Source organism: Esox lucius, chromosome 12, assembly GCF_011004845.1.
Source record: "Esox lucius isolate fEsoLuc1 chromosome 12, fEsoLuc1.pri, whole genome shotgun sequence".
Classification (NCBI taxonomy): Eukaryota; Metazoa; Chordata; class Actinopteri; order Esociformes; family Esocidae; genus Esox; species Esox lucius.
In genome coordinates, this window is record NC_047580.1 from 11,840,426 (window position 1) to 11,859,418 (window position 18,993).

The 18,993-nt window shown below is 42.1% G+C and overlaps 1 protein-coding gene across 1 annotated transcript; it reads left to right on the forward strand.

Annotated features, from left to right (window-relative positions):
* Positions 1-42: 42 nt before the first annotated feature.
* rnf114 (ring finger protein 114) lies at positions 43-11,931 on the forward strand. The gene is made up of 6 exons (XM_010901103.4): positions 43-427; positions 1,162-1,312; positions 1,407-1,513; positions 3,898-4,012; positions 6,273-6,380; positions 9,780-11,931. The coding sequence occupies exons 1-6, from the start codon at positions 291-293 to the stop codon at positions 9,843-9,845; spliced, it is 684 nt and encodes a 227-aa protein (XP_010899405.1). The 5' UTR covers positions 43-290; the 3' UTR covers positions 9,846-11,931.
* The last annotated feature ends 7,062 nt before the right edge of the window (positions 11,932-18,993 follow it).

Consider the following 18,993-nt stretch of genomic DNA (forward strand, 5'->3'; position numbering starts at 1 on the left):
TGAATGTTCCACGTATAAAAATGCCATGACTAACATCTGACTTAATTTGAGAATGTATGGTCTACGTTATCATATATTTTTACCGTTTCGTCTGTTGCCACCGATTAAAGGTACACTAAAATAGCTAATGCACTCCTCCGAACGGAGTTGCTGAACGCGGCCTTAGATTGGCAAGCTTGTCAACCTTTAACAAAAAATGCTCCTCCCATGTGCTACGGACGGTACTGCGACGTGGGGCAGATTTGCGGTACTGCTCCCCTTCCCCCCGCTCGACAGCTGAGAGAGAAGAAATGGCGATGCTAGGATCTTTTAGCTCCGCACAGCAGAAGAAAAATGTTTCTGGTGGCGACAGAGACGTGACAGAGTTCGTCTGTCCGGTTTGTCTTGAAATTTTTGATAGCCCTGTCAGAACAAAATGTGGACATACGTGAGTATTTTAACATAAATAAGTACTTTGTTGTCTAGGAGCGTAGCTAGCTAGAAACCGTCCAAGTTCAAGCTAACGAACGACTGCCTAGCGCTACACTGTAGTTGGCAGAAAAGCTAGCTAGCTATCTAGTTGGCTAACCAGCAATATTTGTTGTGAGTAGCCTTGTAGCTAAGCAATTGGACTTGTATGTGAACGCACAAGATCATTATTTTAGCCCTGAATTGATAGGTAGCTTGCCATTCATGTTTTATTGCCTTTAAATGATAACATCTTTTGTTTAGGTATTTACAAGTTCATAAATCTACTTTACTTTCACTTTTGTTTACGCCAATAGATTTGCTTTTGGGATTGTGGCTTTCGTAGTTTAATGATAAATGGAATGAATTCAGGCTGACCTCTAAAGGACTACAAATTCCAATATCCTCACTACAGGACTTTCCTTGTTGTCCGGAAGTACATTTTACAATAACAATGCACTTAACAAGAATCATATTTTACCTGTACCGTCTTCTCATTTCAGAACGTTATTGTAGCTAGATGATCAATCGCGATGAACTGTCCGTAATAAAGATGAGCAGTTTAATCGTGATAATTGTTCGTCTTTTTTATTTACTTATACGATAACTCTAAATATTCAGTTTCGATTTCTGTGATAACTAAATCAGTTGTTGGTTTCATATTTGCGTACTGAAATTACCTTTCTTCCAAAATCCTTCTTTGTCCTACATCAGGTTTTGTCAAAGTTGTCTGCAGGAGTGCCTGCGGCCCCAGAAGCCAGTGTGTGCAGTGTGTAGGGCTGCACTGGACCACTGGGCCAAAGCCACTGACCTAGAGGCCCTGATACACACATCAGTGGCAGCGTGCAAGGGCTGCGGAGCTCAGGTGCACATGTTTTACATCTGTTTTGAAATGAAAAAATAGTCAAGAGATTAACATGCATAGAACCGATGCCTTGTGTTCATTTGGACATTTTCAGGTGGGACTGTCCCAGATGAGAGGCCACACAGCAGCCTGCTCCAAGTACCAGGAGTATATTGAGGAGGGGGTCAGGACCACTGCCCAGACCCAGCCAAATATTATTGGGTAAGACAAGGCTGTCCCACCACCCTCCATGTCAAAATGCTGTCTAATTATCTAAGTATAGTAATCACATAATCATGTCCACCCTGACTCACCCAGGCCACTTGTGTGCATCTGGCATGGTTGGAATGTAGATTTTGTTCATCCCGACCAGGTGTGATCATGACATGCTGTTCAGCTACCAAACCCAAATGTTAACCAAGTATTTATTTGCGGAGCATTTGAATTCAACGTCGGCACGAAATTACAGTGAACCCTGCAGCTGACACTTCTGTTCGTTGTTGTATAGAATTAAGGGAGTAAGCCCTGGTCACTTTACAACGTATGTCAGAACAACATACGTCCTCTTCATGCAATCTCATTCTGCTACTCATTGGGCAAGTTTGTACAGTCTGTAGCAAATGGGATGACAGCCTGCCTGTCACATTCATTTTGGGAGATGCACCTTAAATGCACCTTAAAAACATTATGAAACAGGTTTTGTTAGGTTACTTTTTCCACAACTTGAGTTTCAAAGTATGTGGTGTCCATTTTGCAGCATAGACTTCAGCCGCTGAGGGGCCTGCCCCTTTCACAATGAGATGTCCAAGTATGAAACAGGAACAGGGCATTAGGCCTAGTCCAGGTATGAAACAGGAACAGGGCATTAGGCCTAGTCCAGGTATGAAACAGGAACAGGGCATTAGGCCTAGTCCAAGTATGAAACAGGAACAGGGCATTAGGCCTAGTCCAAGTATGAAACAGGAACAGGGCATTAGGCCTAGTCCAGGTATGACACAGGAACAGGGCATTAGGCCTAGTCCAAGTATGAAACGGGAACAGGGCATTAGGCCTAGTCCAAGTATGAAACGGGAACAGGGCATTAGGCCTAGTCCAAGTATGACACGGGAACAGGGCATTAGGCCTAGTCCCAAGTATGACACAGGAACAGGGCATTAGGCCTAGTCCCAAGTATGACACGGGAACAGGGCATTAGGCCTAGTCCAAGTATGAAACGGGAACAGGGCATTAGGCCTAGTCCAAGTATGAAACGGGAACAGGGCATTAGGCCTAGTCCAAGTATGAAACGGGAACAGGGCATTAGGCCTAGTCCAAGTATGAAACGGGAACAGGGCATTAGGCCTAGTCCAAGTATGAAACGGGAACAGGGCATTAGGCCTAGTCCAAGTATGAAACGGAAACAGGGCATTAGGCCTAGTCCAAGTATGAAACGGGAACAGGGCATTAGGCCTAGTCCAAGTATGAAACGGGAACAGGGCATTAGGCCTAGTCCAAGTATGAAACGTGAACAGGGCATTAGGCCTAGTCCAAGTATGAAACGGGAACAGGGCATTAGGCCTAGTCCAAGTATGAAACGGGAACAGGGCATTAGGCCTAGTCCAAGTATGAAACGGAAACAGGGCATTAGGCCTAGTCCAAGTATGAAACGGGAACAGGGCATTAGGCCTAGTCCAAGTATGAAACGGGAACAGGGCATTAGGCCTAGTCCAAGTATGAAACGGGAACAGGGCATTAGGCCTAGTCCAAGTATGAAACGGGAACAGGGCATTAGGCCTAGTCCAAGTATGAAACGGGAACAGGGCATTAGGCCTAGTTCAAGTATGAAACGGGAACAGGGCATTAGGCCTAGTCCAAGTATGAAACGGGAACAGGGCATTAGGCCTAGTCCAATTCTGAACATTAGCAAACAAAAAACCTCTAAAAGCGTTAAGACAGACTTCTTGTTTTCTTCAAATAACAAACACCCCTGACTACCACTGGTGCACTGTAATTTCGAAGGAGCACTGCATGAAAAACAATTTTGGATGGATGATGTGTGCCTTCTGTGTCTCATTCACATTTTTTGAAACCGAAAATTGGGGACATTTTGGATTTAAAATATTGCAGATGTCTACTGCACAATTTTAATTATTTTGATTAATCATGCAGCCTTAGCCCTACATTAAATATAGTTTTTGCATTAGGGCCAAAATTTCATACTTTGGTTTGAAACACAGTGGTCAACCCATTTAGAAAATAAACCACTAAAATGCATTAGAATTTCTATAAAGACAATTAAACAATGTAGGCTATGCTGTATTTCTGTTTATTTGTTTACATTGCTATCTAGAAAGTGGAGTCACTTTTCAGATTCTTAATAATGAGCTTTATGCTGACCAATGTCACCCACAGCATATCTCATGTCAGTCATTAATTGGAACAGATTGAATGGGCCCTGCGGTCACACAAGCCAGTCATATTGCTGTATGTGCATTGCGACCAGGTTTGTTGTTTGTAAAATTTTACAGCCAGATAATGTTAAGAGGGTTTATCAACTGTTTCCTTGTAAATGTTTATTTGAAGCACTACCTAATTCTAACCAGCATATCCATCCTTTATCTCCCCAGGCCTGTGCCGAACCGCTTCACCTTCTCCTGCCCTTACTGTAACTGTCAGAACCTGGACCAGGACGGCCTGGTGGAGCACTGCACTTCCCTACATGCCCGGGACACGCGCCATGTGGTAAGCAATCCTCACCGAAATTTGACCCATCTGACAAACCTCTCCATGCCACCATTTGTTCACTGTGTAAGACGCAAGGACAATGACAAGAGTGTTATTATAATGGATGCTCTGTCATTAACTGCCTGCCTCAGCCTTGGGTGAACCATGAGATACAGTTTGCAAAGAAAGATGGAGACAATAAGCAAGCGCTTGACAAAAAGCTGAGAGGGAGACGTAAAGTGGGAGGGATGTGTGAGGATCTTTGGAGCATTTCGCTGTGCTCATCCGTCATTCTGAATTAGTGCAGGTTGTAAAGCTTACACACACACACACACACACTACTACACCTTTTCAGGCCCCACCTCACCACTGAGGCTTATACTGTACATACTTCAGTGTTACCACAGGACTGTTATAGTCCAGGATTCAGGAACATTGCCAAGTCACTGGGGTATGTTGAGGTGTTTGATGTATAGTTTTGTGACCGTGTTTCTGTCACTTGGTAATTGATGGCATTTGTCTGATTTTAAAGACGCCATTTGATGTTGTTGCATAAACTGGTACTGGCTCAAAGTTTTGTTATAATATGCTGTTTATCAGATGCTTTTATCCAAAGCGACCAAGTCATTGGTGCATACATTCTATGTATGTGTGGTCCCAGGAAATGAACCCAATGTCCCAGCAGTGCCATGATCTACCGGCTTATCTAGAGGACCACAGAAGTGTGTATCACCAGTTATGACATTTTGTTTGATTTAATCTATAGGGACTGGGAATTGCCATGAACCTCACATTATTGTAGTTTACCATATTTGCTGATATGTCTGGTGCAAAACAAGGATAAACCAATTGAAAACTAGTTTCCCCCATACTGCAGCAGTATATATGTGTACCAAAGGAAGCAGCTTAGACTGCTAGACCACCCAACTTTTCATGCTTCATTTGAAACAGTTATCCAAAGCTACTCATCGACCCTCTGTGTTTTCCAAGCCCAGGCCTGCTGACCGCCACCGGTCCATCCCTTGTGAGAAGTCTATTGCATTGACTCTTCATTCAGCAAATCAGGGTTGCGCAAGTAAACGTATATGTCTGCTAGTTAGGGGTTGGCATATACAGAATGCTTTCCATTTTACTCATGAATATGACTCTTGCTCTTGAACGGTTTGAACCGTTCCCTATCAAAACCCGTATTTCCCTTTATGACACTCGCAAACTGTGTGGTACATGTTAAAATGGACTGTGGCAAAATCGCAATTCATAGCAATGCATATCTTCTTATTAACAATCAGTTATTACTTAATGATGTTCCCTGATGTTTTCATGAAGTTCCCAATACCTGTCACTTTAAACTATAGATCTTAATAATTTTGGTGTATCCTGCAATACATGATTGATGATGTTTTGATGTTGAAACAATTCAATATTATGTTAGGGTAGTATACATTTTAATAAAATGTTCAGTAGTGTTATATAGCAAGCAGAACCCTGAGGGAGGTCATTTGACAGTCTGTGGCGCAAAAGGTTTTGAGAAATGCTGCTCTAAATCCCACACTGTCCTTCTGCCTGTCCCCAGCAGTGTGAGGAAAGTGTAGGGTTTTAGTTTACCCAAAGATCTTGTCCAAATTTACATTACAAGCTAATGTCTAGCCATGGTCAACCATGGATATGTTTATTATCCAAAGTCTTATTTATCAATTGCCCCAAATAATACAGTCATTCTGAGCAATGAAATACTTGGGACATGACACATGTAAGAATTAAGGAACATACAAACAAAAATATAAAAACATAACAAAAATATACATAACAGTGTAAACTAGCTGCAGTGTGGAATAGGGAATATGAACAATATGGGTAGGAGTATTGAATATTATAAATATAAGTGTAATATGCCTATGAATGGTACATACAAACATTTGAATGTACGTAGAAGACCTCAGAGCATTTGGAATGTTCATGTGATCAATATGATCATAGATCAGTGTTGCAGGTTGAGAAGCCTTATAAAACGATCAATATAGTTAAAATAAAATTTCCATGTCGGATTAGATTTGGGGGTAAGTTTACTATTAGGCATACGGTTGGGATTACTTTCATGTTTTAAGCATTACCAGGATTCATTGTTATGGCTGAATTATGTTTAGCCATACATTTTATGTTACTGAGGATGTGGTATGGTTAGGGCTGGGTCTTAATGTAACTTTGGGGAAACGTGTTAGGTTTTATGCTACTTGTGATGACCCATCTGTGTACGGATGTATTTTCTGTTCTCTCGCAGGTGTGTCCTGTCTGTGCCTCTATGCCTTGGGGAGACCCCAACTATAGAAGCGCTGACTTCTTCCAGCACCTTAAGATTAGACACACCTTCTCTTACGACACGTTTGTGGTGAGTATGCCTTATAATACAGTGCCAGCTATCTTTAAAAAAAAGTTCATCAGCAGATGTCACAAAGCTCTAATACAGACACCTATCCTAAACCCAAAAGACAACTCAATGCAGAAACACTAGAAATAGTAATAACTCCCTAAGATTTAACCCAGAGACAAACAGAGCTCAGAGGGGTTGCTAGTCATCTGGCTGTGCGGGTAGAAATTCTCAGTGTACATTATGAATTTTGAAGGTGTTTAAACATTGATAGATTAAACATCCACGTGAAAATATGTCACTTTATCAAAGGGTGGGTGCAGAATGTCAATACCTCAGGGTTAATGTACACCCACCACATGAATACCCCTCTAAACTAGGAACTACATAACTGCACTCCAGTCAGCTTGTGTCCCTGCTTCTTATATACAGTGCAATGAAAATGTATTTGCCCACTGACAGATTCTTTGTGTTATTGCACATTTTTCACACTGAATTTGGTCCAATCGTTTTTGTTGGTTGTGGAAATATATACAGTGAGTCTAAGAGAATGACACCAGTGTTAGGTTTGCCTCTTTTTTGGTGAGGTAGGTAATCAGACAGAGTTTTCAGGTCTGAAAGTGGTTACCCTCTTAATTCAACCTAATAAAAGGGATTGTTATTGGGGAAGCGTTGCCCAATATACATCTGGTTAACGTTGGGTCTTGTCGTCAGATTGCAGTTATCAGGTTCCAAAGGCCGATCATGCAGACACATTGAAAATCATTGAAAAGACACATTGAAAATCTAAGGCTCTGTGCCTCAAACCACAGTTGGGCCCATTTTGTCTGAATGGAGAAAGTTTGAGAGAGAAGTGAATCTTCCCAGGAGTGGGCATCCTGCCCAAATCTCTCTAAAAGCAAAGTGTACAATCATCCAGAAAGGTTATCATCCTGGAAAAACATCCAGGGAAGGCCAATGTACATGACCTCACCACCAGAATAACACTGGGCTAAAATGGGATTCATGGGATGGTAGCAAGGTGGAAACCACTGCTCACTGAAAAGAAAAGTATTGCTCATATCGAGTTTGCCAAAAAGCTCTTGGATGACCCTCTAGCCGGAACAATGTTCTATGGACAGATGAGTTGGGCCTTTTATGTGTACAATCCGCATTAAGAACCTCATACCAACGGTCAAGCACGCTGGAGGCAGTTTCCTGGTTTGGATATATTTTAGTGCATCAAAAGCTGGACAACTTGCCATCATTGAAGAAACCATGAATTTGGCTTTCTATCAGAGGATTCTACAGGAAATGTTTGGGCCATCCATCTGTGAAGAACAGCTGGGTCATGCTGTAAGACGTAAGACATAAGTAAGATCTGAGACGCAAACAAGCAAATATTCGTCACCATGTTTGAAGAACAAGAAGTTTTAATGTTCTGGAATGGTCTAGTCAAAGTCCAGACCTAAACCCTATGGAGATGTTCTGTCAGAATGCACTGATGGTGTTGGTTGCAGTCATTGCTTCTAAAGGTAGTTTAGCTCGTTCTTTAGTTTGTGATCACATTTTCACAAGAGGGCGTTGGTTGTTGCATATCTGCCTTTTTTATAAATTAATTAAACAAGTATGTGTTGTTTGTTCACCCAGGTTCCTTCTTATCTATTAGATTTTGGTTGATGGTCTGATTACATTATGTGCTGGAAATATACAAACCTGATTCCAAAAAAGTTGGCACACTGTACAATTGTGAATAAAAACAGAATGCAATGATGTGGAAGTTTCAAATTTCAATATTTTATTCAGAATACAACATAGATGACATATTAAACGTTTAAACTGAGAAAATGTATCACTTTAAGGGAAAAATACGTTGATTTTACATTTCATGGCATCAGCACAACTCCAAAAAGTTGGGACAAGGCCATGTTTATCACTGTGTGGCATCCCCTCTTCTTTTTATAACAGACTGCAAACGTCTGGGGACTGAGGAGACAAGTTGCTCAAGTTTATGAATAGGAATGTTGTCTAATACAGGCTTCTAGTTGTTCAACTGTCTTAGGTCTTCTTTGTCGCACCTTCCTCTTTATGATGCGCCAAATGTTTTCTATGGGTGAAAGATCTGGACTGCAGGCTGGTCATTTAAGTACCCGGATCCTTCTTCTATGCAGCCATGACATTGTAATTGATGCAGTATGTGGTCTGGCATTGTCATGTTGGAAAATGCAAGGTCTGGATGGGAGCATATGTTGTTCTAGAACTTGGATATAACTGTCAGCATTGATGGTGCCTTTCCAGATGTGTAGGCTGCCCATGCCACACGCATTCATGCAACCCTATACCATCAGAGATGCAGGCTTCTGAACTGAGCGCTGATAACAACTTGGGTTGTCGTTGTCTTCTTTAGTCCGGATGACATGGTGTCCCAGTTTTCCAAAATAAAAATTTTGATTTGTCTGACCACAGAACACCTTTCCACTTTGCCACAGTCCATTTTAAATGATCCTTGGCCCAGAGAAAACGTGTTTAGATATGGCTTCTTTTTTGACCTTTACAGTTTTAGCCAGCAACAGTGAATGGCACGATGGATTGTGTTCACCAACAATGTTTTCTGGAAGTATTCCTGAGCCAATGTTGTGATTTCCATTACAGTATCATTCCTGTATGTGATGCAGTGCCTGAGGGCCCGAAGATCACGGGCATCCAGTATGGTTTTCCGGCCTTGACCCTTACGCACAGAGATTGTTCCAGATTCTCTGAATCTTTGGATTATATTATGCACTGTAGATGATGATGATAATTTCAAACTCTTTTTTTTCTCTGAGAAACTCCTTTCTGATATTGCTCCACAAATTTTCGCCGCAGCATTGGGGGAATTGGTGATCCTCTGCCCATCTTGACTTCTGAGAGACACTGCCGCTCTTTTTATACCCAATCATGTTGCCAATTGACATAAAAAGTTGCAAATTGGTCATCCAGCTGTTCCTTATCTGTACATTTAACTTTTCCGGCCTCTTATTGCTACCTGTCCCAACTTTTTTGGAATGTGTAGCTCTCATGAAATCCAAAATGAGCCAATATTTGGCATGACATTACAAAATGTCTCACTTTCAACATTAGATATGTTATCTATGTTCTACTGTGAATTAAATATAAGTTTGAGATATGTAAATTATTCCATTCCTTTTTTACTCACAATTTGTACAGTGTCCCAACTTTTTTGGAATCGGGGCTGTATTAAAAAAAACTCTTTGAAAATGTGTACAAATTCATGTATATAAGATTCTTACCATTCATGTCATTGCTATATCCTCACCATGCGTATTCTGGCCCTATATATTGTCTACGTTTGTATGTGTGCATTTACTTAGCAAATAAATATTCTGATTCTGGAGGCGCCTTAGCTATGCTGCCATACTTACCAGTTCTCTCCTCCTCCAGGACTACTCCACAGACGAACACACAATGATCCAGGAGGCTCTACAACGCTCCCTCATGGAGAACTGAGGTGGTGTCTGGCTGGAGGCTGCTGGGAAAAGGGAGGGATTGGGGTGGAAAATAAATTTGCACTGCACCATCCTTGAACCGGCTAGTGGTGTAGCAACTTCCTGTCAGAATAACCAGGAAGCCTTTGACGCATACCCAGCTTCACCTGTTATCACTTCACTATTAGACAATTATCCTCTAAACATACAGTAAATCAGTCGATACAAGCTAAACTGACAGTTGGTGTGCTTTGTAGGAATGGTAGAAATGGAGTGTTGTCCGTATATCTCTCCAAAGAAGTGTCGTATTGTTAGATCATTTCGAATCCTGCTGAGTCAAGTTTATTTGATCTGTTCATTCATTACATTGTCTCATATAGAGTACTGTACCCAAGGTTTCCAAAGTAATGTTTTTTTGCCACTGTTGTCATTACTTGATTCTGCAATAAGAGGCTTTGACCACTAGGTGGCTGGCTACCTTTTTTAGCCAACGGAATGCAGCGTGACGTTATTCTTTAATCCAAGGGAGCATTGTAAGGCGTATACTGCCAATTACTCTGGCCGGGAGGAGCGTGTACTTCAACATGAAGTACTAGCGCGCTGATGGGAATGTCTTCTGATTCTCGATCCTCCCTGTTAAGTATCTCCGTGAGTTCTGTTGTTTTTGCTGTATCTTTTTTCTTTAAGTAGGGACATGGTTCTAGCGTGAGGCATGGAGACTGCGCTTGCGAGCGACTGTTCTGATAAAAGCTGCATTCTGAAAGTAGTTATTTGCATGTGACACGAGCCCTGTTACTGGAATGTGCGGTAACCTCTTATGTTGTTTGAGGCGCAGGGTAGAGCCTTGTGCTAGGAGATGGCGTTCATTTAACAGACTTCTGTCATTTATTTAGTATTGATCAGTTAGGATATAAGGTAAGAACCTAATACAATCCGGTAAGAGTCTAATGCAATCTGGCAGGATCTATGTCGTTTATACAGAAATAATTGGACAATTGGATTTGATTCACCGCTCGGGCTGCCAGAAGGATGTAGTTATGGTTACCCATGCTTGGCCAGAGGAGGGCAGTAGAGCTCCATCACTCCCCATCCAACCTTAGAGGCCCTGTCCCATTTCTGGAGACTAGAGGTTTTCAAAACTAGTTATTTTTATGAGTGCAGACATGTGTTCTACTTCATTACCAGCATACACATACAGGTCAACTAAGCATGGTCTTCAACACCTATGACAAGCAGGATCAGATGTGTGGCTTCTGGGAAGGAATAAATGCCTGCACGCGTTCCAGCCCCAGGAACTCACCCATGCACTTGTCAGCTGGGTAGAGTTAAGTAGCAGCAAAAGATAATATATTTAGAAAACAGGGCAGGGTAGTTGTTCAATAAGAACACTGTTTTCCGTTTTTATCGTTTTTCTGGTTCTTTGAAACTTGGCTGTAATTTGTAATGGTGAATGTTTGAAAAGGAATTGCAGGAAGGTTCAGATATGTCCGCTAAGGAATTGTCTTTATTTGTGAATGTTTAATGAATTGTTTGCTCTGGATTTGTAAAAATGCTGTATCCTCCCCTTTTACAGTGCTTTTACGTTATGCCAGAGTTACTGCCACAAGATCATAAAACATAAACAATAGTGAGTTTCACAACATCAGTATGCGGCCATTATTAAAATAAGGATTTTCAAAAAGGTGAGGGGTGAGGCATTTTGTCTGGAATTTGTATAAAGTTGATGAAAATAACGACTAACATTTAAATCGAATGATTTAAGTATTTGCTTGCTTTTTGTTTAAATTTGGAACGACTAGAAGTACAAAATAAGATGCAACCTTTCAATCCTTAAATGTTCCTTACAATCAATAAATAAATGGCTAGTTTAATCAGCATGTTTTTTCCTTTTATAATATTTAGAGAATCATAAATTGTATAATTTTTGTTGAACTACAGACATCTAAGTGATCCTTGTGTTCAAATGTACTAATCTCTGAAAACCAGGATTAATCAGGCTCAGCGAAGAGGCAGTGGATCAGAGCCAGGATATGGTTTTGCTTAATTGTAAGTTATAACCGTTTTTTGTTTTCATTTCCTCCAATAAAAACCTTTATACGTGTGATAGATTTGGATGTCTTGAGTGTTTCCATGTCTTTCTATTTTTTTCCCTGTTCACAAGGATGCGCGCTGCCTAAACTGGACACTTGAAGTGGTTACAATGGGACACATGCAAACATGTACAGCTTAAATGTCCCATTTTCCACAAGACTGTATACCCCTCATTCTGTTCCTTTGTTAATGTGTTGACCAAGCTGTCTCAAGGCCCTAAATCTCTTTAATTATTTAAACACTGAACTCTGAAATCAGCCTCTGATTTATACCTGAGTTCAACATGTGTGGTGAAACAACTGTTTTGATGGTTGTTGGGGGTTTATAAAAACTATATAATGGGACATAAATGTCCATGATTTGATTAAAGGGAACTTTTTCTTGTCTCCATTGGAAAAAGCCAATGTTTTGGTTTAGGTGTTGCAAGTCTAAAAACAAGGTAGCCTGCTACATTCTGGTTAGGGTTGACTGACAGCTGTGCTGAGTGATGCAGATTATGCGGTGTCCGTTTTACAAAAAAAACGTCAAGCGTATGGTGCGAATGTTAAAGTTTGAGGTTAGTTTTGAACTATGTTTAGGCATTATGTCTGTGCTAAGTAGATGCTTAAATGTTTGGTTATCTGAGGTTAGGGTAAGTAAAAGCAGGATTTTTAAGGGTTATCAACTTTGGTGCCCTCAATTATATAGCTAAGTAAACGTTTGTAAGAGGCCATCAAAGATTGTGCCTGACTAGTTAGGGACAGACGTAGGATGAGACTTGAAAGTGTAGCAACTTAACTCATCCACAAAGGAAACAGGGATATTAGATTATGCGAAAACCTATGATTGCTTAGAACCTATGCTGATGTATGACAAACAACCCAGAGGAGATTGCTGTATTAATTCATGTCCTAAGATTGCATAAATATATGATGAAAAATAACGTCTTTAGTGTCACCATGTTTCATTGTGGATCCAAATAAAACCAAACTGATGAAACTGCCTTGTAGCACAGCATGTATCAACTGTGTCCATTGGGAGAGAATTACTCTGTCACCGCTTTCCTTTGTGTCCTTTGCATCTTCTTTCTCGTGGCTGCAATTAATTGTGATATCAGCCGTCTCGCGTTTAGCTCTGTACAATATCTCAGCAGCCGCACTTCATTTCGCTGCCCCTCCTTTCTTCTCCCCTCGCTTTATTTCCTTTCGGTCTTTTTCTCCCCGATCAAGTTTTTAGCTCCTGGCAAAGCGGAGAGCAGAAGTTGCCTATGTGAGAACTAACGAGATACACCAGCAGTGCTTCTGGGCAGGAAGGAAGTGAAGCTAAAAACATGGCAGGGAGACTCTTTCTTGTCTGTTTGGTGGTGGCAGTGGAAAGGGAGAGGGGGGGGCAAGGAGGGGAATAGGAAGAATGAAAGGAAAACGGGAAGAGAAGTGAACATATTTAATAAAAATTTCATAAAGTTGAACGCATGTTTCTTTGATGCACGTATTAGATAGCGTGTGGCAGTCTCGGGGCTGTATAGAGGCTGCAATTAACGCTACAATGCCCCGTGGGCGCCACGAAAAGGGGAGAGGGGCGAGAGAGGGGGCGTAGGTTTGTTTCAGAAGTGTGTCACAGCATCACTTGCTGCTCCAGACACACCTCCACTCACTTTCATTTTGTTTAATCTCCCCCACTTTAATTTCTCGCGTACTTTCGCTTTCTAAAATGATTTGAACCTGGGTTCAGAGACGTGCCCAGATATTTTCTGAAGCATCTCACCTCTGTCGTGTGTTGTTAAGGCCACGCAAGGCGGTGGTATGGCAAGCTGGACCAAAGTCAAAGATGACAGTTGGTTTCAATATGTGCTCAGTTTCAACCGCCCTTAATGTCATCCTCTACATGAGCCTTGGATTAATGTGTGGTTAGATAGCTAAGCTTAAAGCAGCAGGTCCTTGTATCCATTATATGTGTTTGTGTGCCTTTATTCCGCTTCTATCCAAAGGCCATTGGGACAAGTATGAAGTATTCAAACCCTTACTCAATCTCTCGCTTTCTCTTTAAATATATATGTTTTTAAATAACCTTTTACACATTTTTCACCCCTGTTCAATTTCCTAAGATCCAATTTTATCTACAACCGGACCTGCAATTACTCCAAAGGGCTCTGGCAAAATTAAGATTGCGGCAGGTCTTACTCCTAAGAGTCAAAGCATATCAATGTTGTCTTTTTCTGCCATTGGCTAGATCAGCTGGTATGAGGACACAATCATTAGACTGATAACCTCAGGTGTGGAGTGCACCTTACCTGACATATGCACTCACAAAAACGTGATGAGACAACAGCATCCCTAATGACGTGGCACCACACTGCGGGTAATGCCTGGCCAAATGTATCGCCCCACAGGGCTTCTGGCCATACGTCAGCCAGCAGCACAGTTAAGGCTCAAGCCTTGACCGTGGTGGAAAGCTTGGCACTGCAAAAGAGTGCCCTGGATCACTGCAGTCACATATCACAGGCATTTTTCCATATTCACATTTTACCTATTGCTATGGGAAAGTTATGTGAAACTTTGTATCTCTTTCATTCTCTAGATCTGTGTGCTATAAACGAACGCAGGGTGACTTCAAGGTTTATCTCTCAATGCCGCCGTGTCTGGAAAGTTATTCCTCCATTTCTCTCTCTTTCTACTTCTGCTGAGCCAGGTATATATGGCGAGGTGTGGGGTGTACGAGAGGAGCATTGGGAGTTTGTTCACCGTAGAAAATCCTCAAAGTCAGGAGAAACAGGAAGAGCGGGAATCCTGCCGCCTGGGCACCTCATCCCCGGCTTCGGCTCGGTAGGTTAGTCCTTTCAAATGTTTGAACAGTAAATGCCAGCGGGCTTCCCCGACATCAAGACTAGTTCTACACCGATTCCTCTTCCGCTCTTAAACTTCCAACTACCGACCCCCTACCCCAGCCACATAGGCATTCACATACAAACACACACACTTAAGTGCAATATGCATATATGCACATACACACTCAGGAGTGTGCACACGCAGAAACACACACATAGCACATTAGCCCCGTCCCTAGCCTGAAAGCAATCATGTCTTAACTTTGATTTAATAATGCCTGGAACCATCTTGGCTCTGAATCAGCTTTAACTTACTGTGGCGGAATGTGTGGGGGCTAATGTGTGTGTGTGTGTGTGTGTGTAACTGTGTGTGTGTGCTGGCATGCATTCTAACTTTACTCTTACTACTAGAATGCTGTGTGTGGCCTGTAAACAGAGAATAAACATCACTTTAGTAAGTTCTGGTTTGGATTGAATTTCGGCCTTCATGGGGAACTCTATCAAGTAATAATGGTCTTGCAGCTGAGGTTTGAGTGCCTTTCAAAGATACCTCGCTCTTTCTCTGAGTGAGGTATCTCTTTCTCTTCTCTTCCTACGAATTCCACTTCACACATTCGATAAACTAAGTCGTCCCAATGTCTGCAAGCCACTTTAAAAGCTTGGAAAGTACACTGAATCACTGTAGCTGCAGAAATCCTCTCCTGGAAGTGAAAATGATTATGAAACGCATTGATAGGACTCTCAGGGGAGTTTCTAATCATTGCTCTATTTATTTATTTATTTGATATCCGCACAGCCTCTTTACCAATATTTGAGAGTTAAGCCCTCTAAGGTGTAATAAAAGGCCATGATCCCAGGAGCGTAAGTTTGTGCGCGTGTGTTTGTGCCACTGTGGAATACCAGGCCAAATGGGGGAAATGGAGCTAACTTTTGTTCTCCCTTCCCCTTACCCCAGCAGACGAAGTGAGACGCCAGCTTAGGGAACAGAACTCGGCCCAGGGCTATTATTCTCCCATTAATTTTTCCATTTGAAATCAAGCCTCTACGGGCATGCAAGGGGGAACCAGGGGGTGGTTGAGTGGGGATGGGGGGACCCAAATGGGGGCTGCAACTGCTTTAATGTCCACCAGGGGAGGCAATTTTGCTTTGAAAAAGTCGCTCATTATGCGTCAGAAAGTGTTTTCTTTCATTGTCTCGTTCTTTCTTTTGCTTTTTCCTGTCCTTTCATTCTTTCTCTGTCACTCGCTTCTTATTGTTCTTTTATGTTCCACTACTTCCTTGTGGGGATCTAATTGTCAGGTTTTGCTGTGTGGATTTCTGGTCCCCATGTGTACAGTAAATGCAGGATCATTAACCCATGAACCCACGTTTGTTTTGTTTCTCAGTGTGGGGACTAGAAACCCAGAGATTCCCATCCCATATATATATCAAAATGTAACCTCAATCTAACCATAACAGTTAATCCTAAACCTAACCTTTACTGTCTGAACCTAAATGTAACCGCAATTCTAATGCAATGTCCATTATACATTTACCCTGAATTTTTTAGCCAGAGATAAAAAATGGAGTCATTTAACACATTTACCTGGATTACACAAACTTAAATTTTTGGCCTGGACTAGACTTTGATGTGATCTGGCCTGGGCCGGATTCAGCCACAGTGATCCTTGTATCCATGTTACAAAAGAACAGAACAAAACCCATGCTCTGTCAAAGTATATTAACTTCCCAAAGTCTGTATTCCATTTTGTTAATGATAGCTCAGACGCTATATTATATCTGATGTCTTCCTATCTTCATCCATGATGCACAGACATGGGGACAGAAACTCACAAACAGATGCAGGGACAGACAGATGCAGGGACAGCCAGTTACACTTACACAAAGACAGACAGACACACACACACACACACACACACACACACACATATACACACAAAGTCAGATGCAGACAAATTCAGACAGACAGACAGACTGACAAAGCCTCTCCCTCCCCTCTCCTTCACTAATTCACATGTTGCCCTCAAGAGAGGAAGCTACTGAGGTCTCTGAACATACAGAGCAGAATAAGTAAGAGTCCTTTACCATCTTCATCTTCCTCTGCCCTCCCCTTGAAGCCTCACGTCCCCCAACACACACACCGCCCTCCCTCCCAGCAACCCACACAAACACACCTCTCCATCTCTTTCCTCCTTTTCATTTCAATCACCTTCCTCTATTTCTATGAAAAACTGCCACAGTTAGCTGCTCTGTCAATCAACTGTTGTCCTGTTGTGTTGGAGTTGTGTGTGTGCACTCTTGTGTCACGATGGTGGGCCCCGCACCTCGAGCGGCGAGTTGCTCGATCATTAACCAGGTAGGTAGTGAGTCAAAGTGCTGACAGGAGAGCCCGGTGACAGCTGATTTGGAAGACAATGGACGCGTTCCCTCTACTTAACTTGTCACGGCACCTTCTCCGTTATCTTCAGAAGGATCTGCAAGGGAACAATCCCCCCACCTCACAGGCGTAACAACTATTATGGAGCTATATTGAGCTATTAGAGGAGGCAACTTAATTAATAGAAGATTCCAGGGCCTGAGGCTATGGAGAAAATGTGTAGATATTTACCTGACTCTGAAAGTAAGGACCTAATGTATAGTTTTTATGTTAGAGACCAGAATTAATTCTCCACAATGTTTGTGCATTTGAATGGACATTGGGTAGCACACTCAACTGCTGTCTCTCCTATTGGGTCATTCCCTGAAAGCAATGCCTTTTGAGAAATGTAACTTGGTCCTAATTATTTTTAGCCATTGTGACATTGAAGAGCATATATTTCACACACAAAAAATGACTAAAACCTTTCTAGTAGTCGATATAGTAATAATGTTGAAGTATTATTCTCAAACTTCTCTGTTTCCTCGCAAAATACCCGTAAATTGCCAGAAAGACTTGAACCTGATTTCATACATTGTGCAATGTTTTTAAGGCAATATTTAAAATGTTTTGCTCACCTAACAGGTTAAAATCACGTCAAATTATAAGAAATGCCTTTTGCAAGGTAAGATACATGGAACTAATTAATTATCCTCCTAGAAGTGAAACAGGATTGATACGAGTCAAAATAAAGAATATTGGCACTTTATCAAGACTTTCTTTATATATACCAATAACAAAAAGGAATAAAATACTCACTGTGGTCTATATTAAAGGGATCTTCAATTATTATAACAGGCCTTTCAGAAAACAAATTGTTGCAATTCAAAAGACCCTTTTTTGTCATGGAATGACCCTGTTGTCTTTCAAATCACCACTAACTGTACCATCATCACAATCTGACAACCAAAACAACACCCGACTCTCCTTGGTTAAAGTCCTCCTCCAAGTGGCCTTTTTCTTTCTCCCATTAATAGTACAACGCTTCCCAATTATTAACCAACCCTGCAGAGCGCCTTTCGCATTCAAGCTATTTATCTCCCTGCACTTCCTGTGCTTTGTGATAATAGGCGCTGGTTCTGAAGGGGACGACGCAGGCACATCTGTCAATCAAAGTGGCGTGCCCCGCCCCCCCGGTCCTGCCCATAGGCTGTCCATACACCTTCACCGAAGCCTGCAGTCTCACCGGCTCAATAAGTAACCAACCAGCAGGTACTGAATGAAACTGCTGACGAGGTGGTGGAAGGAGCTGGGGTAGAAGAGGATGAGGAGTTGGAGGGGTGTGTAGGTGGGTGGGTGGTGGAAGGCGGATGGGGGGAAGATGGTGGTGGGTGATCCTCAGATGGTAATGGCATAATTTCATCACGGCAGTGATGTAACCGTTCCCTTTGAACGGAGCGACTGAAGGGGGGAAAGTTCTTTTCTCTGGCTGTCTCTTCCCTCTACCTCTCTCGACTTTGATGCTCTGCTGTTTGCTCTTCCTCACCCTGTCTTCGCTGACAGACGAGTGCTGTCAGTCTTGTCGCTGCGGCCCGGCTAAACATTAACGTCTCCTCTGCCTGCCAAGCGCCAGGGGCCAAGGGGAGGGGAAAGGGGGATGGCCCTTGGACAAAACGAGGGTTGAGAAGAAGTGATGTCTCTATGCGCCTGACAGGTTCTCCTTTGTCTTGTTCTCAACCTGTGTTTATGTATGTCTGCCATCAGCAGATTCCTGGCTTCACGTGACATTTTTATCGTTCTGTTTTCCTTCTCTCTGAGGACCTGGACCTTTTTGTTTTCCTTTTACCCCTTATCCTTCCCGCTAACATTTCCGACATTCCATTCTCAAAACTTATTTCTTGTGTGTTTGTGTTTGTGTGT

Excerpts from the sequence above, each read along its gene's own strand:
- rnf114 (XM_010901103.4), top strand. The coding sequence starts at position 291 with ATGGCGATGCTAGGATCTTTTAGCTCCGCACAGCAGAAGAAAAATGTT. Across the intron at positions 428-1,161 it reads AGAACAAAATGTGGACATAC|GTTTTGTCAAAGTTGTCTGC; the intron begins GTGAGTATTTTA and ends GTCCTACATCAG. Across the intron at positions 1,514-3,897 it reads ACCCAGCCAAATATTATTGG|GCCTGTGCCGAACCGCTTCA; the intron begins GTAAGACAAGGC and ends TTATCTCCCCAG.